General features: G+C 33.1%; 1 protein-coding gene across 1 annotated transcript in view; it reads right to left on the reverse strand.

The window, feature by feature from the left end:
• Positions 1-2418: 2418 nt before the first annotated feature.
• The window catches only part of LOC142353272 (uncharacterized), a 50847-nt gene continuing 27815 nt past the window's right edge, over positions 2419-25450 (reverse strand). Inside the window, exons 2-3 of the mRNA XM_075405503.1 lie at positions 16929-17149; positions 2419-2727 (exon numbers count right to left, since the gene is read on the reverse strand). Coding sequence (XP_075261618.1) covers positions 2481-2727; positions 16929-17149 — 468 coding nt within the window. The 3' untranslated portion in view covers positions 2419-2480. The remainder of the gene's footprint in view (positions 2728-16928; positions 17150-25450) is intronic.

Raw genomic sequence — 25450 nt, forward strand, 5'->3', positions numbered from 1 at the left:
TCAAGTAAATTTAATTTAAACATGGATTGTGTACGGCAATCAATGATAAACGCAATATCACGATAAGAACAGCTAAAACTGCAAATTTTAACAGTAAAAACTGTATTAGCGAATGCTGTGAACTGTTTCCATTTACTAGATGGGTTTGATCTTTCAATTTTGTCTATCATGCTTCACCTCCACCCACCCCATTCCCCCAAAATTACAGAAAAGAAAGCATGCTTTGTAAAAAAAATCCTATTTAATTATCTGTGTGTATTTGAATAATATTTCAAGCTGGCTCTTTCTGTAATTTTGCTTCCAAAACTTCAAGCATAAATTATGAACTACAGAAAATAAACTAATAATTTGAATTCATATTAGAACTTGACATAGTGGCGTGGATATTGAAAATTTTAAACAAATTTATTACTATTTTATTTAAAAAGGGAAGCAAATTGGCCCCATTAAAGTGAATTTGGCATTTTGTATTTATTTTTCCATTTCAAAGAATTGAGTTTTTACTACTCCAATCGGCGTTGTCGTTTTCTGATTTTTGGAGAACTGAGCGAGCAAGAACAACTGGTAGTTCAGAGAGTGAATAAAGCTTAAAAAATTTGATTCGGCGATTAAATTTTAAGAGCGGAAAAAAGAGCGAGTGGTTGTTTTGTTCATACTTTTTTGAAGTATAGGTGTGAAAATATTTTCGCTATTTTTCTTTATCAGCCGCTTTTTGAAGCTGTGTTTGTTATAAGTTTTTATCTGTGTTATCTAAGAGGTTAAATTTATAGTAAATAATAATATTCACGCTCTTTTGATTGCCTTTTAAAACGTAAATAAAATTAATTTTATCGCTAATATGAAGATTTTTCAACTATTTGGCAGATTTTTAGGCTATAGTTTTGGTTATTGTCTCATTTTATTGAATTCATTGTTAAATACATTGAAATCTATGCTTTTAGGCACTGTCTGCTACAAGTTGATTCATTTGTGCTACAGATTTTCTTTTAAAAAGTGATATTTGACTAAAATGTTGCAAAGTTTGAAAGTTTTCTCACAGTTTTTTTTCACAGTTTCTTGTTTCTATGTGTTTTAACTACATGAAAAATTAATTGAATTTTCTTAATTTTGCGGGTTAACTTATTTTTTGAGCTAACATTTCTTTCGTTATGTAAACATATATTGCCATTTTCACTGCTTTGATGCTTTCGGCCAGGAGATTCTGGCTATTTGAAAGACTAGTTTTTTCCGGCGAATACGATTTCGAGTCGTTTCCGAAATTCTTCGCTGTATGTTTTATTTATTTCTGACCTGCAACTTTTTTCTCAGCGATAAATTGAAACCACAAGCAAATGTGAACTGATTTCTTGTGCATATTTTGTTTATTTTCATGGATTAAAACATTTCTTGTAATCACGTGTTTTCAGTTTTGTACCAAATATCGTTCATTGATCATATTTTCACAGAGTTTTTTCACTTTAATCATGGTTTTGAAACCATTTATGTCGAGGTTTCCTGTGAACAAAAACAAATTTGATTTGGGTCGAAAATGGTAAAAAAAGTATAATCTGAAAACCAAACAAATCAAAGCTGTGAACAGCCACTAATCAAAACACAGACGCGTGCATGACTATGGACGCAAAAACGGAAAGGAGAGGGTATATGAGTTGGAGGCGGGCTGAGGAGGGGGGGGGGGGGTTCATTATGTTTATATGGAAACAGTTTCAAGCCAACACAAGAGCATTTCCAATACATATCTCGTTTAGTCTTCAAAGTTAACAACTGACAAAATATCTTCAAAGTTAACAACTGACAAAATATCTTCAAAGTTAACAACTGGCAAAATAACCCCTAAGTTTATGTTCGACAAAATAAATGAATGACAAACACTTGTGAATAGCTAAATTGCTGCAAGTTTTTGAGGTGAAATTTGAACCCCTTTTCAAAACTGGAATTATTATTTCATTAATTGTTGTTCTCAGATATCCGGGTTTTTAAAATCTCCATACATAATCACATCGCTTGTTTCTTTATAATCACGTTATCAGGATTTGAAGTCTTTTTTGTTTTTGAATAGGGTTCCAAAGTAACCCTCTTATGTCAATGTTGTAATATTGATAATGTATTTCCGTCATGATTGAATTGAATAAATAATAAAATAGAGCACGTAACTAACGTAACTAGTTTTGTTCAATAATGTACAACAGATGAGAATGGACAAAATTTATAAAGTTTTTTTTTGGTATGAGAAAGAAAACATCACACGAATTGCACGGATCCGCCCTGTCCTCCCCCCATAGAAGTAGATAATGTAAATTGTACAGCCCAGTGCCACCTCTTACTACGCAATACAAACCAATATTAATATAAATACGCACAAGTTTGTGCATACGAAAAGAACAAAGCGGCGGCGCGGGGGGGGGGGGTTAAAGGTTAAGAAAAAGTTCAGAGCAGCAATAGGGGGGGGGGGGGGGTAGGAGCTCTACTTTTATACTTTTAGACTATACATTATGACAAGAAAGTTGAATAGATTCCCTGTAGCTTCCCCTGTGTTTACTGTTTTTGTTGTTGTTGTTAGTGTTTATGTGTGGGTATGAGTTTCGAATGGCGTATGATCCTTGAGATATGTTAGACACAGTCCTCCTGGTTGGACACCCATTGACAGAGTTGTTTGTGTTCCCATCTAACATGATAGCTGGTTTTCTCATCGACACGAACAGCTTCCGACTCAATCCCACCACTTTCATCCTACGCACCAAAAGAAAACATGATTTCCCGGGTCGAGGAAAAATCGGAAAAATATGTAAGATAAGCGGTGAAAATTTTTTTTTATCACCGAAAAATTCGTAGATAATTTTTCGGTGAAATTCGGTGAAATTCGGTGAAATTATGTACTTTCACCGCTAGCGTAAGCGGTGAACACAAAAGTTCATCACAATTGACCGCTGAAATATGTATTTTCACTGCAATATTGAGCGGTGAAATTACATACTTTAGCGATCCATTTATATTGCAAAGTGACTATTTGCATTTTTTAGTGGCCCGAGGCGGGGATTTCCCCCAAAACAACGGGGAAAAGAGTGTAAAAGAAATTCCACCCCTATTTCTCCACTTAATTAAGGGTGGAAGAGTGTAATTATAAGAGTTTGAATCTAAAAAAAAACAGAAATTGCAGGAGATAGTGAGGATTGATCACCCATTTCGCCTCTGACGGACATATCACTTTACCTTTGTGCATTTACCATTGCGCCTACAGCAATTAGAATTTAACGTTTCAATTTGGTTATAATGGTAATTTTGTAAACAAAGAGCAATTTTTGTCGGTTCGTCCTAGATAAAAATGTTTTTTTTTTTTCATTTTTTGAGGCCACCTTTTGGAATTCATTTTCTGTCAACAAGTGGAATTTTCACTGCAATATTAAGCGGTGAAATTACATACTTTAGCGATCCATTTATATTGCAAAGTGACTATTTGCATTTTTTAGTGGCCCGAGGCGGGGATTTCCCCCAAAACAACGGGGAAAAGAGTGTAAAAGAAATTCCACCCCTATTTCTCCACTTAATTAAGGGTGGAAGAGTGTAATTATAAGAGTTTGAATCTAAAAAAAAACAGAAATTGCAGGAGATAGTGAGGATTGATCACCCATTTCGCCTCTGACGGACATATCACTTTACCTTTGTGCATTTACCATTGCGCCTACAGCAATTAGAATTTAACGTTTCAATTTGGTTATAATGGTAATTTTGTAAACAAAGAGCAATTTTTGTCGGTTCGTCCTAGATAAAAATGTTTTTTTTTCATTTTTTGAGGCCACCTTTTGGAATTCATTTTCTGTCAACAAGTGGAATAGCCTTTATAATGACTGGCTCCATATTCTTTTTAAACTAACTAATGTTTATTTACTTTGAGTATAATTATTTGCAAAAACTAATCGACAACTTAATGGTAATGGTTTTTTAATGAAATTAAGTTTGCTTGAATTCGAAAACATCAACAATTTTCGAACTGTGTTGTCTTTATCAACCTGTAATTTTGTATCATTCACGCATTGAAGGGCGGTCACATCCAATTTCTTGTGAGGCAAAAATTATTACTACTGTTTTTGTTTTTCCGCCGATACTCGTACGGCTTTGACAAGATCAGTTTTCACAAAACTTGCTTCGATTTCTTTTCCTTCGCAATCTTTGTGGTTGTTGTTGTTATTATTATTTATAGTCATTTAAAAAAAGGTCCTACTGATGCTCAATTGAAGTCCAAATGACCATTTTTGTTATCTCTGCAGTCAATATTGTTCGGTTTTTCAGCTTATGCTTCTATTGTAGATTGTTTGTAGAATGTTTGTAATTTTTTTTAGCTTTGTCTGTAATGCGTGTTATTTCATTGTCTAACGACTTTTAACTTTTATGCGCAATAATGGCAATTTCATTTAGTTCCCGAAGATTCTAAAGTGGGGTTCTTGAGTTTTTAATCGATAGTCGAGGCTTGCAATTGCTTTTGAAGTTATTTGATTACAAAAATTCAATATAATTTTTAACCTTGCTCCTTTTTCTTCTTCGTTTTATTAAGTAGTTACCTAGAATCATTCAGGACGGGTCTAATCTATTTTAACTTAAAGTACGAGTTAAATATAGATATAGAATTTCGACCGTAGTTTATTGTCTTTGTTGGTTTATCTGGCTGCTTTTTTTGTGTTCTATTCTCACTAATGGAAGATGTAATTGTTTCTCTAATGCTTAATCATTTGATTCATTTAATGATTTGAGTTATCATTTTTTTTGAAATAACAAACAAAATGCTTTAGCTTTAAGAAATGCAACTTTCGAAAATTTACTATCCTATGGGAGACAGTTAACCCAATATATGGATCAGTGGCGTCAGAATATTTTGTGTCAGCGCACATTACTGGACCTGCTTGACAAACATTTCATAGATTTTAATTAATTTTGTTACAATTATTATGAAACGCATTTTTTATACTAGCTTGCTCATATTTTCTTGCAGACTTTGGTCATATTCAGATGTCTGTGAAAAACTGTGTCTCAACTCATGTTTCAATGCGTAAAAAATTGACTTTGTCTTGATACAAAGCTTCCCGATATTCGGTTTTTCTGTCATTGTGATCTTCCAACTATTTTCGCCAGTTTTGTATCTTACAAATTTTTGGAATTTTGTCTCCTGTAGATTTCAGATTCCACCAAGATGCTCGTTAATGTGCTTTCGCACATGATGTTACGACCCAAGCTCATCTACATTTTTTTAATTATTTGTCAACCAAATGAGGAGATAATCCTAAATAGATGTTCAATTAAAAACAGTTCTCACACAACGAAACTACTAATTGAATTATTTAATGTCACGCCTCATAAGAGCGCTCACGAAAGTTGCCATTAGAAAGACTACCAGAAAAAAAAACAACAAAATAAGCAAAAACAAAAGTTTCACGGCAAAAACTCAATTTCTAAATTTAATAGCAGCTAGTAACTACGTCAAAGTGCAATCGGATAAAACAAAAACTACACAAATTTACTTTTTCCTGACCACACAGCAGATGGGATTTCTGATTAATGGGACTAGGTAACAAGTCAACAAATGAAGCGAAATTCAAAAATTAATCAACGTTTTTGAGCCACAAAATTTCAAGAGTCTCAAAAATCATTAATTTTTCTGGAAATAATTTTGATAAATTTACTAAAAATCATTGCAAAAACCATAAATCCCGTCTTTGGCTAAGCCACAGAAACGGACTAAAGAAGCAGAAAATTTAAAAAAAAATACAAACACTTTGCGAAAACGCAAATTATTGAAACCAGTGAAATCATTAGCTATTTTCTGAATATTATTTATTTTTATTTCAATTATTTTTTACACTAATTCAGATAAATTATACTGAACAATTCAATAGTTTCTGTTGTGCTGCATTTGAAAACAATGCTGTCTTCTATTACGCGATTGTGCTAGGAACTGTCCTTGGCTAGGCTCTTTTTTTATTCCAATTGTTATACTAACTCAGCTAAAAATGTACTGAAAGAGTAAATAAGTTCACCTGGGTCTCATTTGAAATTCATTGGGATCTGTTACTATCAATATGTGCTAAAATAAAGAAAAGAAACGCAAATGTTGACCACTAACATAACTTTTATGAAAACACATATTGTCCAACAAACAAAGCATCAGTTACAACATAATATCAAGAGACACGTTAATTTTTGAGTAAAAAAGAATTGGTTGGGACTTCTCAATTATGAGAATAATTTGCATGTTGACGAGAAGAACAACAGAAACTGAAAAGCATAAGAAATCTCTAAAAACAAATAAGAATGAAAAACTTTAACACTATTCTCTATAAACTGACTGCTTTGAGTAACATGACCCAATCAATCCTCAATCAAAAATTGATGAGACACTTCAGCAGTTTTTGACTACGTATGGATTAAAAAATTCAGGCAGGAAAAACAAATTCAAAAACAGCAAAGCAAGAAAAGAGTCCAAGCCATTAAAAAAAGTGTTTGCAGAACATTTTTTTGTTCTCAATTAATTTTTTTAAACAGCAGGGAGATTTTGTTTCTTAAAAATATGACTTCACAAAATCAACAAAAATGAACAAATGTTTTAAAACCACAAATTTTCTGAGACAAACCGTAGTACAACCGCCATTAAAATCAAAAGTTTTCAACGGGAAAGAGTAGAAAACGCTAAGTTAGGCATCGATGGGAAAACAAAGACGTTTTTCATTCACAAATCAATAATAGGAAATCACATTGGGTCTCATTTTTAAAATAGCAACAAATACAGGCAAAAACAAAAGTTCAGTGGAAAAATGGGAGAAAAAGTGTCAAAGCCATTAAAACCATGTTTTTCTCTAAAACTTTTATCTATGAACCATTTAACGTCTTCTCAAAGCCAATGGGAACTATCAATTTTAATATAATGTGATAACATTTCAAAAGGATCCAAAGCTACAAGAAAAACATCCGAACATTGAGAAAAAATAAAACCTCAAGGCGTTGAAGTGACAAAACCAAAAGACAGAAGATGAAACCTATTATTAGAAAAAAAGGTTGCAGTGGATGACAGCGGGTTCCTGTCATTACGGAGACGGACTTACAGCTCACGAAAAAGAGTTTAAGAACGATTAATGTTCAAAAATTTTTTTGAAAAACAATTTTTAAAATCTTCAAGCCCATTAAAATAAATACCTTTCAACTCAATAAAAACGCTAAGTTATGCCTCGATGGGATGACAAGAAGGTTTGTCATCTACAAGTCATCAAAAAGACATCACAATAAATTTTATAGTAAAAAATTTTATCTATGGTTCACTGAACGTCGTCTCTATCCAAAATGTCGTCTATCCATAAATAAAAAAAATATGAAAACTCGTAGCATTGAAGTCATAGAACAAAAAGTTGGCAGATAAAACCGCTAACCAGATTAATTTTGGTTGCAGAAGAAAAGCTGGGGCTCTTGTCATTTATTATGGAGGGGTGGCCAACAGTTCACGAAATTAAGTTTAAGATCGGTTAATGATCAAGAAAATTTTCAAAAAATGATTTTTTAAGGTTTAACAGCCGTTAGTTGACAACTCAAAATTTTAGACAGTTTCACCTAATGCCCATTAGGAAGCGACTTAAAAAACAAAACGAAATGAAAAATTTTCTGAAAAACAGCACTAAAATTGAATTCGATTTTCTTTTATAGAAAACTTCTCCATGAGACCAATATTAGCCTTTTTATTGCCTTTTGTCTATCGGCATTGTTTCTTTTTGAAGCGTGAAATGTGTTTTTGATTTAATATTTTTCTAGGAAAAATCTTGTTTTGAACAAAAATTACGCTAAAATTGAACAAAATTATGCCAGAAATGCCTTGTTGACACAAAACTTTCAACCTAGATAGCTTCTCGAAAAATACGAAATTCAAATAAAATCCTTTTAATTACGATTATACGCTGGATGATCTTTTTAAAAATACCACTCAGATTTCTCTACAATGAATGTATCGATCGGCCAACATTTGTGAACAAAAACCCATTTGAGCATATAAGTTCACCCCCACAAGTAGGGTCGGAACAAATACGGACGATTTGTAAATCGGCCAAGTGTATTGATTGAGCATTTTGTTCATTACACGGTACCAGTCCCGCGCTTTTGTTTGTTATCACTACACATATAATTAAATAGCATTTTCGTCAAATGATTTTTGCGTTGTGGATATTCAATTCAACTACGTCTTGACAATTATCAAATTGAACGGGTTATTACGGATCACACCCTTCGGGATCCCTGCATGCATGCCGATCAATCTAATAAAGGAATAAACAGGTCGAATGCGAAGATATATGCTCAAGGCCTGTTCGCGCAAATAAGTCTCAACTAAAATTTAAATGAGGGGCTGAAAAGTTAAATTAGTTAAATAGATTGTTTTAAAAATCAAGCTTACACTGAGAAGTAATTAATCGGGCTGAGCTGATAGTTGATGAAGTTGTTCTTTTGTAGGCACGTCTTTTCACTGTAGTTGACTTCCTCGTAGTTACTTCTTCTTTTTGAAATGTTGATAAGTTTAAATGTTTCTCCTTTAAATTTAGAGGTTTATGAAAAAAGGAAGCAGTTGTTTGCTGCTGATTTCTGGCTCTCTTGTGTCTCTCTAAATTTATTCCGTCCAACTTCGCTGAGAGAAACAATTAATTCCTCTCTTGCTCAGTTTGGGCCGATAGGACGCGAATCACAAACTCACGTTCATAGTGAGGGGCTTCTTAATTTTCCTATTGGCCGAGAAGGCAAGAGAATTATTTCTTTTTTATCTCACAGAAAAATTTTTGATACCCCAAAAGTAATAAAAATCTAAAAAACTGAGAGCATCATTTATTGATCACAAAGGCGCCTGTTTTCTGCTTTTGACCTCTTCTAAAACGCAGCAATTATGGTTTTCTTGGGGGCTTTTTATGAGGACCTGTTGTCTTTTTCCCTGAAGCAATCTGCTTCATCTTTATTGAACTTGGGGGAAGAGATCTGCATTGCAATTGTCAAAAACAGAAACAATTTAAATCAAAAGTAAGTGCGAATATACAAGCCGCCTACGATCAACATACCTTTTCTATCCTGGATATATGCGAGGATAAAGTCGAAAAAAGTCGAACTAAGTTGTTTAAATACTTGTGTACTGGTAGTCTTAAGGAGCGTTAATTTGTTTAGCGCGCAGTGAAAGAATGGTTAATTGACGCCTAAATACGTTCGCCCTAATGCGCGACTAATTGTCCGTTCATTTGTAACGGCTCGCGTTATACTACACAATTTTCTACAAAGAACTCAAATTAATAATTTTAAAAAATGAGACAAGCCTTCAAGAATTTTTTATTTGATGGAAAGGGCTTTAAAACCACACTAGATTTATTGAGCTCTTTTTAAATAAATGTTTTATTTAAATGCGATTAATTTGATTAATAAGTTGATCAATTTAATCAAAAAATGTAAATTAGAAAAAAAACAAATAAAGTAAAATTGTTGTCTATCAAAGAAAGATGTAAAGAAGCTGAAGTGTTCGAGAACACTTCATTCGATAAGAGCTGAAATTTTTTGAACAGGAATCAATTTTTGGTTCAAATTTTTAGCCAAAAACTTTATTTCTATTAGAAAAAAAACTTTAAGAAGCATGTTGTAACAGCCGTATAATTTCTGGATTGACATAGGACCAAAGTTCATGCGAGCGCATTTTGCTTTTTTTAAATTTGCAACTTGAAATATCAGAATTACAGCGCTTGAATTATGCTGGCCTGCATCAAATACTAAAGATGAGAATTTTCAAGCCTAGAAGAGAACACGTGCCATCAGCTATCATGAACTCACGGTCTGTTTTCTTAACAACTAATTCAACTGGTCGCGTCAAATTAGTCGCGAACACATTTAGAGCGATGGTCCAAGTAAAACGTAATTCAAAGTAATGACATGTCGTGAAGATACAACTACTTCGAAACAGTTCAGCCAACTTAAACTTTATTTAGTTGAAAAACTTATTAAAAGGGTCAAATAGTGATGGGCTCTTTCTCTTTATAGAGGCCCATGCAAAAACAACCACGTTTATCTTCTGATGTCAGCTCATACAAAATAGTCACTATTTTCTAGCTTCAAATAATTTTCAACTAAATGCTAATTACATAATAATTTGTGATTGTTAACAAGAATCTGCATTGTTTTTATTTTTGCATTTCTGATTGACCACAGTTTAATTGCGCTTGCAGCAATTTTTTGTTTATCTAGCTAGACTGTCTAGCTAGACAAATCAGCAGAAATCAAGTGGCCATTGAAGAAATGATTAAGTCTGTCTGGTCAGAATGTCTGTCTGTCTTCTTGCAAATTCACTAGTTGAAGCTGTCTCAGAAATTAAATTAATTAAATAAAGATTATATTGGGACAAATATTTGGGGTGCATTATTCTGAAGAAATTTAGTCTTTACTTAAACGACAAAATAACAGCGTTTCTATTCAATTCTGACCGCTACTTAAAAAAATTAACTTTGCCTGGCAATGAAGTAGAGAAAAGCATTTGTAAAATCCATAAATATTTAGAGAAAACGAAGGCTTAAGTATTTGTAAAAACTCTGCCTACCTTAATTGTCAAAAATAAATGATAATTTTTCACGATTGAAAGATTATTAAACCAAAAAATAGAGAACAACAATAGATTTCTCTCAGTTCACATTGAATTTTGTCTGGGGTCTAAGAAGGCGCTACTAGTGTGAAAATGGACTAGTACTGGCTTTGAACCAGCATCCTATGTTTGCAAGCCTAGTGTGGTAACCATTTCAACTACTCGTCTTAAGCTCTCGAACATGGGCATCTCATAAAAATCCATTCTCATGTTCTTTCTTGCTTCTCAAAGCTTCTCTTCTCTAGCCAGGTACAAGTTAAACAAGTAAAACTTCTTGTCAAGTTTATCTTATGCACAAATTACTTAAGGTTGTTCTCTCTCAACCTTCTAACTCTCCCCTTTAAATTACGCATCATTTCTTTCACAGTTTTTAACCTTTTAACTCTCTTTTGTGGTTAAACTCAGAGATAAGAGCTCGGGCCCATAGTCCAATAGAGGGTCTAAGCAAGCGCTACCACAGAGAAAATGGACTAATGCACATTTTACTTTAGGTTATTCTCTCCCAACCTACTAAAAAATTCACACAGTTTACATTCTAATAAGTTTTCATTGCGTCGTTTTCTGAAGTCTTCCTGAGAATTTGGTAACGACTTATGGAAACGTTGGAAAGTTTGGTTTGTATAAATAACAGTTCTGGTTTTTTGTTGAATTAATTTCACCATTGCTATTTGATATTCAGTTTTTATAAAACAACCTATTAGTTAAAAAATTTCATCACCCTTAATCTTAGTTTTCTTTGAAAAAATGAGACCAGGTCAACGTTCGAGTTCAATACGATAAAAATCATACTATCAGAGACTCACGTGGGAGCGCTCAAACTTACCCGCTCGCGAACAGTCTTTGAAACCCGTAAATTAAATTTATACTATAAACTGAACGACTTCTTAAAATTTTAGAGAAAAGTTATAGGATTTTTTATGAGCATGAGAGCAGTAGGGTAGTTTTCTCTGTTTATTTAGGAATTGTGAAATTGATCAGTAGGCAATTTGGTAAGGCAGAAGTCATATAATGGGTCGAAGTTCTTAATCGATCAATTGCAGATTACAAGAAGTATTAATGCCTCCGCTTGAATTCAGGAAATATATCAGATCGTATACAGGAGAATGTTTGAGCCTTTTTTTCATTGGTATTCATGATTAGAAAAGTTTAAACTCATTTCTGAACAAAGAAAAGTTAACATTTTTTAAATTCCTGCTTTCTGAAATGTATTCCTTGCATTTCCAATGTTTCCTGTAACCGGAGTTAATTGCATAAATTTCCATTTCAGATGATAACTCAATCACTTTTGCTCCCTTAGTTCGAGTTCAGTTTACATTTACTCAGCGTGATTGATATGAAAGCCAAAAAAATCATTAAATGACCAGCACCTCTAATCTATAATGAGATCCTAAGGGATTTGATCTAATTTAAGACACGGCTGAAGTATTTCCCGAAACAGTCACATCTGAAGTGATTATTGTCTTTCACTATCATTTTTTCACAGTTCAGTTACAGTTTGAAATTTAATGAGGCTTGAAATTAGGACAAGTTGTACAGAAATTGTTCAAATTTATATGTCAGTAATTTCCAAAGGCAATTTTTTTAAAAAAAGAGACTAAAAGCATCATGGTTTTTTTTACAAATAAACACAATGTAAACGGATCGAATTTTAGATTTTAAGTCGAGAAATGTATTACAAATTAGCTAAACGTTGAGATAAATGAGCTCAAAAATCTTGAACAAAATCGTAAATTCAAAATTAAAAGAATGATTAGTTAAAACAATTAGAGAAATTGAATGTATTCCGAAAGCGGAGGATATCTAAATGATAATATAATTGTCAGATTTTTACCTTATTCTTTTGACAAAGTTCAAGTGTTGAATAAATTCGGTCAATTATTATTTTACCAATAAAAAATAGTATTCTGTGATACCTCTTCAGTGTAAAAGACAAAACTCATTTATAGGTGACAATAATGAAAATAGCTGAAACTGCAAATTTCCCGATCTTAACTTTGAAAACAGCGGTGATTGCATATATTGAAGCCGAAGTTACAGTTTTAAACCTATCTTAAATCTTGCGTTTGAATAATACGAAAAAGTACATTTAGTAAAGGAACAATAGAATCTAGAATTTAATTATTGATAAGAAATGCGCCAAGAGAATTAGCGATGAACTAATGGTATGGTGACTCGGAATGACTTTGTCACTATCACACCACAATCACTATCACACCAGATCCTTTTGAGAAAAATTCAATCTGTTAAGTTGTCAACTTCCGCACTGTAAGTCACAAAGATTTCTAAGAGATCGCATATAACAAGTTTGTTTCAATGGAGTTAAGTCCAATTGGATCGCGCTAAGGCAAAGTGTTCCTCAGGGGACAGTTTTAGGGGACCACTTTCTTTCAACTTAAATATAAATCACCTCCCGGAGAAAGAATGTGAAAATGGCGAGCTTTTACAGTGTGCGGATGAGTGTTGTTTGTATTATAGTCGAAAAATTCCGATATTAATTTAGAATTTATGCAGGAAAGCATTAGACGTTCGTGGACTAATTTTTGTAACAATAAGTTAAACATGAACGCTAAAAAACTGAGTTTATTACGTTCTTGCGCAAAGAGACTAACAGGCTGAACGATTCTGAGATTGTAGTTGTAGGGACAGCAACAGTAAAAAAAATCTATTTAGTGAAAATATTTACATGTTACCATAGACAATGATCTTTGTTTTCAAAAACAAGTTTTAAAAAAAACATGGCTGTTGGTATCAAAACTATTAAAACTATACAACATAGATTTCCCACCACAGTATTACTCATGGTTTTTCACGCACTTGTCATGAGTCATATGGAGTACTCTGCTTTATGTCTTTTGGCTCAGTTCAAGTTTGATGCTTTCTTTGGAGAAACAGATGAATTGGGCTTTGAATTGTGTTTTTTTCTAGTATCAATTCATCAAAGGAACGAAAAAACGAGAAAATGCAATCGGCGAAGACAGCTAATGGGGTTGAAAACTTTAACGTGGTTTTTCCTATACATTAGAATTAAAGAAGAAGCCTTTCAACAACAGCTTGAATTACCTACGGCCAGTTAAAGGATTAAAAAAAGCACCAACCAAACAATTTTTGTAGGGAATATTCCATTCGTTGCTTCGTCATCTAAATCATTCTTTAATCATGTATGGATGAAGTGGAATTCTTTACCAGTTTACTCGCGAGACACAAGTGTAAGTTTACAGTTATTCAAAAGCCGAACAATTTTTTGATAGCCGATTCAACAGTAGTTCTTATCCAAGTTAGCACATGGCGTGACTTCCGCCTTAATTGACCTGTGACCAATTAATTTTCAATAAAAACTGTTTGGGCTCGTTGTTAAATAAATCATTTACACTTATTGAATATTTAGCGACAGCTATTCCAATACAAAAATGTAGAACTCTATCTCTCTCTCTCTCTCTCTCTCTCTCTCTCTCTCCAAGAAGACTGTCACTCGGTAATGTCTTTTCTTGCAATTCAATTTTGAAATTATTCGGAAGTGACGACCTCATCTTTTTTAGGATTTCAAACCTATTTTCAATTTAACAAACAGTTGCTAGAAAAAGTAAACAAAAAAACATCAAAGCCAACCACGGTTGGTTTCTGAGTCCAGGGTTGCATTTGAAACTATGCGAAAAATTTTAAATATCTACTTAGTATTTAATAATAATGAAGAGAAGATAAACAAATACCTGGACACAACGCTAAGGCAATATCAGTATAGGGCACGTTTAATTGCAAGTCGTACATCAGAACTCAGTAAGAGCTATGATCTTGTCTTTTTTTACACTTTCCATTCCAAACGACAATCTTAGTAACAACTTGCACGTCTAATCATTGCAAGTCTTGTCTTAGTCTTGGATGAGAACAAAGACTGCAGCAGCTTGTTTCTCGGTCTTTCTGCGGTTCGAAAAAGAAATTTTTGAAAAACAGAAATCTTAATCAAAATAAAAAAAATGGCAAAACGGGCAAAAAAACTGGCTGAAAACTACTGAAAAAGGATGAAAACACCCTGAAAGTCCTTAAAATTGAGCTGCTTTGAACCACAAGGGTAATAGTCTACCGTTCAAGACTGTGTTTACTGTTTGGGTGTTAATTTCCCGTTCTCGAGGTTATCTTCCAGAACCCAGAAAACAGAGCTAAAATATAGCATCAAAATTGTGCTATGCTACAAAATTTACCGAAACTATAATCGAAAATTGTTCAAAAATTGGTTTTGACTGCGGAATCGACTTGGAAGTTTTATATAATTCTCGGCCAAGAGTTTTGAGATTTGTAAGACTTGCGTTTAGTTTTGCCCAGCAGTGAAAACCGGTATAGACTTGCAATTGGACTTGGGCTGCACTAATATTGGCTTGCAGTTACTCCCCTCCAATCAACCATCATTTTGATTGTTCATGTCATTGGTGACGAGGTTTAACCTTGCCTCTCAGTGACACTATTCAGGGGGAAGAAATTAGATCAATGAGCTTTAGTTCTGGCAAAAAAACATAAACAAGACAGGCAACTAAATATTCAAGTACCGGCACATAAAACACGGTACTATAGGTTTATTGAATCTGTAATTCTGAATTTTAATTTTGACTTTTGCAGTGTAATTTTGTCGATTGATTCCATAAACCTGTGCTCATCAAATTCAAAAGAAAAACAAAATGGTGAAGATTTAACATAGCCTAGTGAAATGAAATAAAAATCGCAATAAATTGTTGAGAGTTGGGATTCTTGGTTGAAAGAGAAATATTAGATTGTCATTTGAAAACGAAAAAAAAACATGATGGAATAAATCATAAAATGTGACCAAAATACGAATGAAACATATCTGTCCTACCACTTGGTAACTGAAAAACTTCTTGGTGTTGATATTCAGATGACATTACTAACAACTAGTTTTGTAATTTAAAGGTTATAATAAATATTAAAAAATTCGCTTTCAGAGATCACGTGGTGTAATCAAAACAAATAGCTACAGAAGTTAGGCAACCACTCGTGCTAAAAGACGCTAGCAAAAAAAATTTAAGAAAACAATTTTTTTTTTTAAAAAATCATTCTTCTCTGACAACAAATGTTCTCTAACTCAAAAGGTTTTGGCGATTTGCTTCAGAGAAACCAAAAAATGCAATCTTTTATACCCAGTGACATGGTGACAGATTGAACGACAATCACGGACAGAACTAAAATTTTCGCTAGAAAAATATAAAAGGTCTCAGGGTCTCGAATTTTTTTTGCTGCTCATTTTAAAATCATACAATTGCAACTACACACAATTATAACGCACATTTAATTTTTTGCTTGGTTTCAAAGAAAAGTGAAAGACAAGGCAAGGAACGATGATGTCCAGATTTTAAAATGTTAATACGATTTATAGGGATGTTTTTGTTGAAAACATTACCCTCAGATGCTCGGTACACTTTTTCTTGATCAAAGACCTGCGCCGAAGAATACCAATCATTAAGTTTGAAAAAATGTTCTATCAATTAAAATATTTATCTGGAGGAATACAGATGAATGGCTTAAGTATTGCTTCTTTCTGGCTGTTGTGTTTTCGTTCTCAAAATTTTTCAATATTTTCAAAAACACTTTTTTTAATTTAAATTTAAAACACTATACCGTTTGCTGTCGGGTGGAATTCGCTAGTGGCTTCAAAAATATTAAAGTAATTATGATGTTTTTGTACGTTTCCGAAGCCGGTAAATAAATTCATATTTTTTTCCTAAAATTTTCCTAAATTCTCAAAAAAACAATATTTGTTGTTATTGAATTAAATTTGTAAGCCATTTTCGTCTCCAATTTTTGAAATAGTGAGACTAAATCTTTTGTCTGGTGAAGTCCACATGGGGTTTCAGTTATGAGGCACCAGACCCATGCAACATCTTATCAGACCAATTGGGTCGCTCTTAGGTGGGATAAACAAGGCGGCCCAAATTACAAGGAAGTTTTATGCTGACATGACAGCCTGGACAACGTATGTCTGACCAGCTAATGCCTATAATAGTAATATTTACAAAATTCAACATTTCTTAAGATGTTACGACCTTCTTATGTGCTCATGCGGTGAGTTTTTGCTAAAAAATTCAATCAAGGTCCAAATGTAACTTCAAGTTTTTCAGTTGATTGGAAAAAAATGTCTGTTAGAGTTTTTCACAGGTAATTTAGGTAAACGGTGCGCAGGTAAAGTAAATTTGAGAAAATTTGTGCGCATGTGTGTTTTACCTGCACGCAGCTTTAGCTACAAACAACGCACGAACATTTACCTATAAGTTATTGAGAAAAAGTGTATACTCAAAAAATTAACCTGAATCGTTTGGCCATAATATTGAAGAGAAGGGGGTTTGCGATACTGTTGCTGACGTATAAGATAGCGGTGAATCCGAAGAATATCTCCTGATAAAGGACACTCCATCCACTTAGCCGACCTCCCGCTAGTGAGAATATGCTGGCTGCGAACATGATCATTCTGTAGGGTGACATCAGAACCACGAAAGATACCAGAATGAGAAGGAACATTTTCATCATCTAAACACAAGTCGAATAAGATCAGTGGACGACAAAAAAGTTTATTGTCTCTTTCCGGTTGGTGTATTTTCGCTCCCAAGTTCTTTTTTAATTATCAACTTGGCTTTGAAACATTTTTTCATTTGCTATACTCTTGACTGAAGGAAGAACGTTATGATCATTTGCCGTTGCCATCAAAAATATTAAACAATTATGACATTTGAACGTTTCTGAAGCTGGCAAGTAATTTAAATTTTTCTGAAATGTTCTCAAATTTCTAACCAAAATATAAATATTGGTATTGAACAAAGACAACAGCGCAAGTCGAGGTTTTAGAGCTATATATCGACAATTTTGTACATATAAAACTGAACATGCTGAAGATTTCTTACGTTCTTAAACTAAATAAACGGCAAATTTTCTACGCATAAAACGAATCATAGTAAAACCCAGTGTTCTCAGGATTTTCATCGTGTAAGATCTGGCAAATTTCTAACAAAACCATCTTGCTAATGCCTTGTAAAGGGATGCATCTTCTTATCATATCTGATAAGACGTTTGCCAGATCCTAAACCGTAAAAACTCCTCTTATAAGAACTTATACGACAAAAATTCTTTTTATCAGGTCTTACACAATAATAATTCTATATTATCAGATCTTACAAAGAAAAAATTTGCCTGACAAAAAATGTTTATCGTGTACGTTTTCATAAGAATCCTATCAGATCTTGAAAGATAAACATTCGAAAGCCAGGACTCATCTATTTGATAAAATTGTTTATCAGATCCTATACGATAATTTTTTTAAAGTATGAAATGTTGTTGAAATTAAAGAAACTTCAGAGTTGTTTTCAAGCAGTAGCCAAAAATCTACAGCATGAAACACTTAGGTACAAGAGCAACAAAGAGAAAATTGTCTTATATTGTCTTTTGAGACTTACAAGATATTGTGAAGAAGATTTTTTGAGTATGAGGGGCTTATTCTGAAGCGGTGATTATAAAACTAGGCTGAAAATATTTTCAGAGGCTGAAATTATCTTGGAAAGCTAAATTGAGTCAAAGTACCAAGTTGAGACTAAGAATAAAACTGCCGCCAAAACAGAATAAACAAACATTCTTTTTTTGTTGCTTAAATGGTTAGTTGACCGATTATTTTTTACAGCATTTTGAAAATCATAAAATTATTTATACAGCAATTTTGATATCATTAAAACATGACTTATCATATTTGACACGATGAACATTCCGACCTACGTGAGATTTCTTTTAGTAAGATCTGAAAATATACATATCAGATCTTATAAGATAAGATTTCACCAAAAATTGAAATACTTTCTTATAAGATCTTATAAATATGTTATCCGATCTTACACAATTAAAGTTCACGCATGGCAAAATTTTTATCGGGTAAGACCAGAAAAAATCTTACACGATAAAGATTTTTGATCAGAATCTCATCAGATCTTACACGATAAAATTCCGGAATCACTGGGCAAGAAACGGAGCTTGCCTAAGCTTTCTTACTTTTTACTTTTGAAACCGAATATACCAATGTTTTCGTATATTTTTTTGGCTGTCTTGATCGGTATGTTGGACTCAAGAATTCAATGAAAAAAAATCGCAAGATGAAGATATCGAAACTTTCCCCAGTACCAGACCAATTTTCATGACATTGTCTTATCTTTGGGCTGTTTTTCAAACTGTATCACTTTTTATCTGACGCTACCTCAAGGTTTTAACCACAACGCTTGCATATGAAAAAACGACCATGAAGGCAGTTAATTTGGTTTAAAAACTATTTATTGAAATAGCACAAGAACAGCATTCACGAGAAATGAGTTTTTTTTTCAGTCGCAGTTCAAATTTCTCACCAAGAATTAACTCGGGTCTGACTTTTTTCGGACTTTTCGTCCCGCAACGAACAAAAAAGTTGCTTCAACGAACTAGGGAAAAAACCGGAAAGTTCCTTCAACGAAAGCGGAAAATATTAAAAACTTGTTGCCTTTGAAACAAATTTATGCATACCAGTAAAAAATTGAATCAAACGAAATTTCATATCTATCTCCACATAATAATTCAACAAACAGAAGACAATCTTATATGATCGGGTAAATACCTTTTAATTTGGCAAAAACGGAAAATGCTTTTCCGCAAAAATTGAAAACTTTCCATATTTACTAGAGTAGTTTCATTTACCTCAAAAAATTGAAAGGTAAATGTTCTTATCTAATTCACTTATTAAATCAAAAAAGTTTATTTGAGTACTTCAGGCTATAAGACCTGTGTAAAATTGTTGCATGGAGAAGAAAGGAAATTTCGGTAACGATCAAAACTTTTAAAATTTTTCATTCTTCCCAGTGAAATTCATTGAGTCTATTTTCTGGGTGTTCCGCTTCTTCAATTCTATTTTTAGCCCCAATCATAAAACCCCTCTTTATTCAACAGTCTACCGAATTAGCTCCTCTATGATTTCAATCCAATTTCAAGATTTTATGTAATAATGACTATGAAATTATTAGACAATTCACCATGCCTTGAGGGTTATGGCCACGCCTGTGGCCTGTGGGACTTAATATAGAACTATCAACACCAAATATGAGGTTAAGTTATCCACTTAATTATGACGAAATATGTCTGCAATGTTGGCTGCTAATTGGTGGGTTGCAATGATAGAGAGGCTAAATGATATAGGATTTAAATGATATGGGGTTAAGATATACAGAATTTAAATATTCGGGCTGAAAGGAAGAATGATTTCGGCCATCAAGAAGAGCTCACTATGTTTAGAGCTCACTATGTTTAAAAGAATTGAGAGAATAAAACTTATTATTGCAAATTTCATTGTTGGTATTAATACGAGCTTTTTAGGACTTATTAGCCTCTTACGTGTATTCCACTTTATCATTGTTAAGTATACTTTCTCGTTCGCCATTTTAAACTATATATGAAAAAAAATTGTCAGCTAAAAATTGCTGCCCCTTGAAAGCAAATAATAGATATTTTTTAAAAGCAGCAATTTGCTAACAATAATCTTTCGACCATTCAGCAACTCTAATTTTTTCTCTTTGTAGATTGAGTTTGTTAATAACCTGTAAAATTTAAAATTCAAAATGTAAATTAGAAAAATTTTAGTGAAACGGAATTATATGTTCAATTAATAGCAATTTCTGATCTAATTTCTTGTTAAAAATTCTGCAAAGCAACAAAAGGGAGGGAAAATACAAAAGAGTCAACAATAGTAATTAAAAAATGCAAGGAGTTGTTTATTAAACGGTACAATAAACAATTTAGTCAATTTAGCAATAAAATGTTTTGGGTTTCTGTATTTTAAACAATAGGGCTTTAAATTTACGCTTTCCGCAAAAAAAACGCGTCCTTTTGTTTTTTATAAATTGGAAATTGCATTTTATAGAGGAGCAAATTATAATTATTTCTTGAATGGTTTGAGCTTCAGCAAATTGATTTTGACTACAATGACAGCATGCAAATCAAATTTGTAAAGCCAAAATTATGCAGCCGTACAAACAATTCTGGAAAATCCTAATTCGCACAAATGTGTTATTAGGGACCGCCACTTTTGAACGGGGTGGTCTGATCACAGAATGTTTGGGTCTGACACCTAAGTTTAGCCTGTCATTATGATTATTCATTAGGGAACAAAGTTGCCCGCGTGTGATCAAATTATTTTTTCACAAACTGCAAATCCCGCTCTACTTGTTTAAGTTAATCAATACGAACAATAAGGAGTTTGTTTAGGGATATTTTGGCAAGTTTCAAAAGATTATCTTGCTTAAAACTATTTTTCATATGTTAGTTCAACTTATCCCTTCATAGGAAGCAATAATTCGAATGAACAGAAATCTGAAATCCTAACCTGGGCTGACAGCGTGAAAACTTCTAAGTCTAAACTTGACACGATTTTTGAATTTGACAAGCATTTCGTTCAAATTTGAATAAGATTTAGTGCAAATTTGGTTCAAATATTTTAATCTTGCATTATGCTCAGTTAAAGTACTCAGCATAACAGAAAATTGTTAAATGAAATTGATATCTGTATAGGACAAATGCACCCACCGTTCATTTAAAAAACTGTAACAGAATGCGTCACAATAAATTTCTGTTTGTATAACTCCGAAGGGTGAACGTTTTAGCATTTCTCACAAATCTCAAAATCATCTGAAAAGAAAAGTTATAGTGTGAAGAACTTAAATGACTTCTCAAGCTTCTTGTTGAAACCGAATTATAATTTTTCGCTAAACACATTTCCTCAGTTTTTACGGTCATAACTACTGATTTAGTATTTTTTCATGCGACACAAGACCTATGCTCTAAGATTCGAGTTATAAGAGTATGAGTACATGAAAGACATAAGAGAACAAAGCTCAGAGTTTAATCAAAAATAGAAATTTCCGTCACTGATGTATTTGACGCATATTTTTGGGCTAACGAAAAGGAAAAGTGACAATGTTTGTCCATGTCATCTAACCCCACCATCATTGTTGTCCAATTTGTCATGGTTCCACACGGTGAAAATAACCGATTTCCAGGGCATTAAATTTTTTCTATTACACTGAAATGAAATTTTGTCAGATGACTTGTCTTTTCATCCTTAACGGGATGGACAGTTAAAAGCCGTAAAACATTTGTGTTCTCTTGGAGCCCTACGGCTCATTGTCTATAAATATGTGATTTCCGGAAAGTGTTTGAGCGAATAGTTTACTTTCTTAAATTCATAGTGTGAAGGCTGGTTGTTCTTAAATTCATAGTGTGAAGGCTGGAGTTTGACACACCTCTTTCTTAACCCCACCACAGTCTAGACTTACAGCCGCTTAAACCCCCCAACCCATATCTGCGCTCACCACACTCCTCGCCCCTACCCCGTGCTCATTCTCTTCTCAATTAAGCTAACATTACCTTCTCTAAGCCGAGTCAACAAGATTGCGATTTACAACCCGGGTCAAGGTTTTTGGGTAAATTTTTGGAAGAAATGCGGGGAATTCGGTGGAAAATAAATTCACTGCTCTTCACCGCATTTCCTACAAAAATTCACCACGAAATTTACCAAATTTCTCACAAAAATTCACCGCATAGAATATTATGGCAACTTAATATGAGAAAGGCGGTAAATGCGGTGAAAAAAATTCACGTCTATTCAACCCAAGTTGATCTTACCTACCTTTGTGCTTCAAAGCTTTGATCTTACATAATTTCGCATTGAACTTATCGTAGATCTTATATAATTTAGCGTTGATGTTAGCGTAGATATTACATAATTTCGCGAGGAGTTTAGCGTAGATATTACATAATTGTGCATTGATCTTACATATTTCTGAGTAATATTTAGCGTTGATGCTACCTAGTTTTGTGATCCAAAGCATAGATCTTACATAATTTCGCATTGAATCTATCTTAGATCTTACAAATTTTCGCGTTGATGTTAGCTTAGATCTTACATAATTTTGCATTGAATTTATCGTAGATCGTACTTAATTTAGCGTTGAAATTAGCGTAGATATTACAATATTTTGCGTTCAATTTAGAGTAGCTCTTAGATAATTTTGCATTGATCTTATATAATTCAGCGTTAAATTTAGCGTTGATCTTAACTAGTGTTGGATCAATCAAAAATACAACGCAAAAATCGAGAAAATTTTGCTATATGGAGTTTATGAAAATTGAACTGAATGGATTTGAACGGCAACCTCTATTTGAGATAAAAATGTTTACTGTAAAAAAAACCGTGGAAGAGGAGTCAAGTCAGTTTTGTAATGGAGAAGTTCAAAAAAGAAGAAAAAAGAGCAAACAATTCAAACACTGGATACAGAACAGCAGAATCTCCAAAGTTGTTTGAAACTTTCCAATTCTTCATTACGTTAATTATTCACGATTTCAATTGGCTTTTGCCATTTATTTTTATGTTGTCTACTTTTGAATTTCTCATTTTGAAGTTTGTTTTACGAACGAATTGTCTTGTTTTGTACTGCCTATATTGAATTTTGTTCAATTTGATAATTGATTGTTTGAGCCTCTCAAATTTGTTTTAAAAAAGCAGCTGTACCTTTATTTCGTAGAAACTCAAATTTGAATTTGATCAAAACTCGAGGTTTCTGTTTTAAATTCTTGAATAATGAAGAACAAATTGAGCAAAAGTTGCTCAACATCAGAAAAAATATTGCTTTTGAAGAAAATTGTCTGTAGTGAGCTGTCTGATGGGGCCTGGATTGACAAAGAAACAGCTGAAACACTGATTCAGGTAAGAAAACTTCAGCTGGGAATTGAAAGAACAAACGGCGAATTTTCTTGAGAAATGCGGTGAAAGAAACAATTTTCTTCGCGTATTTCTTACATGTTTTTGCGGTGAAAGCGGTGAATCGCTGTGAATTGTTTATTTTAACCGCGTTCTCGGTAGTGGTGAATTTTTTCTCACCGTTTTTTGCAATGATTATTTTTTTGCTGCGTTTTGTGCAGCGCTCAATTATTTTTTCGCCGCTAGATGCGATGAAAACAAATTTATCGCATCAAGAGGTGAAAAAAATAGTTCACCACTACCGAGAACACACTGAACAAAAATTCACCGCGATTCACTGCATTCTCCTCAAAAGGATGTAAGAAGCACGCAGTGAAAATTAATTTTTTCTCAGCATTTCTTACGAAAAAACTCGTTCCAGGAATAAAAGACAGCAGATATTTATTGCAATACATTTTGTTTGTTTGCTATTGTCTATTGAAACAAATGTGTGGTACTTCAGAGACAATCGAAAAGACTAATTGTATGGCTTAGAAAATCAGAAGAAAAAAAAAGAACTGCTGCGCATTTTTTTTCCAAAAGAGTGATAAAATTTAGCTTGGAAAATTTTTGATCATATATGAAAAGTCTCTTTGAGGGTATATCAATACTAATTTTTAAAAATTCTTTTCAAAAATAAATGTGAACGGATTTTTGAGACAGTAAACATTGTTAACTTTTTCATTGACAACATATTAATTTTAGTCAAATAGTCTAAAATGGTTTCGTATATGCCCTTTTTAGTTACATTGCTGAAATAATAGTCACAATCGGTTGCCTAAATTTCAGAGAAATGATTGTGATTTTTTCGGATATTAAGAGACTGAAATCTAATATAGACGGTGTAACATAAAGCAAATTTCAGGTCACTTACACAGAACACTTGGCATTTATAATAGTTGTTGATTTGTTTTTTTAAAGTTAGACAAAAACTTTCTTCGGAACAAAAGAGTCGCCTTTACTTCTAAACAAAAGAGTTCTTTTATTTCTAAACAAGAAAGATTTCTAATTTCAAGTCCACTGGCACAATCAGAGATAACGCTTATTATTGTGTTCATCATAAATATCATCAATGACATTAACTTAATGAATGAACGAAAAATATGATTTAACAAAGCTCAATAATGAGTAAGGTTCCCGTAAGATAAGCGATTGTGATACAAGAATGTGATAGACGGATCTATTGATGTTTTTAATTCAAACTGAAGAAACAGTGTCTGAGCTTTTTTCAGATAATGGACAGAAAAGACAGTCGTTTAACGAGCCGATAAGAAAATCGAAGAGATTTGAGTTTACCATGTAGTTTATATTGTAAAACTTGCTATCAAAATTTGCGTTTAATTATGCCAATTGGCTCCACGTTGATTAATCAGAACTGCCTTCTTCTTCACCCATGACCATTTTTAAAAAATTCATTGGGTTGTTTGAACAAACGGATTTGTTTTTTTTCTAGAAATGCCTGCTGGCCTTATATGACCCAGTAAACGGTGGTTCTAACTTCTGTATTTAATATTTTAATATCGTTACAGGAGTATAAAATTAACTTTAAAGGATCATGTTCCACCAATGGGAAGAAAAAATTCCCAGTTCTTTCAACTTCGTGGTTTTCAAAACCTCACCCATACGTCATCAAAGAAGCATTTTCTCAATTTCACTAATACTTTCAAGTTAATCAATTTTTAAGGGATCATAAAAGTACAACGTCACCCTCATGTTACTTTAAATTCTATTTAATGGGTTTAGTGGACTCAAAAACGTGGAAAGAGGCGGATAAATGGTAAAAAAAACTATCCGTGCGCATTTCAATATGTACTTTGTTGCCCCTTTAAGACTTCATTTAGTCGTAGGTTAAATGAAGCGCGACCGTTTCAACCAATTTAGAGGAGAAAAAATTCGAACAGAAATTGACCCCGCGGCTTAGTGTTCTTTAATTGGTTATTACCCTCTAAAGGTAACCACTCTAGCCTTATTAGCAAATCTGATCTTTTCCTTTTGTGCTGCCCCTCTCCGCCCAACTTAGTTGATGCATTTTTTTG

Source organism: Convolutriloba macropyga, chromosome 14 (assembly GCF_964194025.1).
Source record: "Convolutriloba macropyga chromosome 14, txConMacr16.3, whole genome shotgun sequence".
NCBI classification, from domain to species: Eukaryota; Metazoa; Xenacoelomorpha; order Acoela; family Convolutidae; genus Convolutriloba; species Convolutriloba macropyga.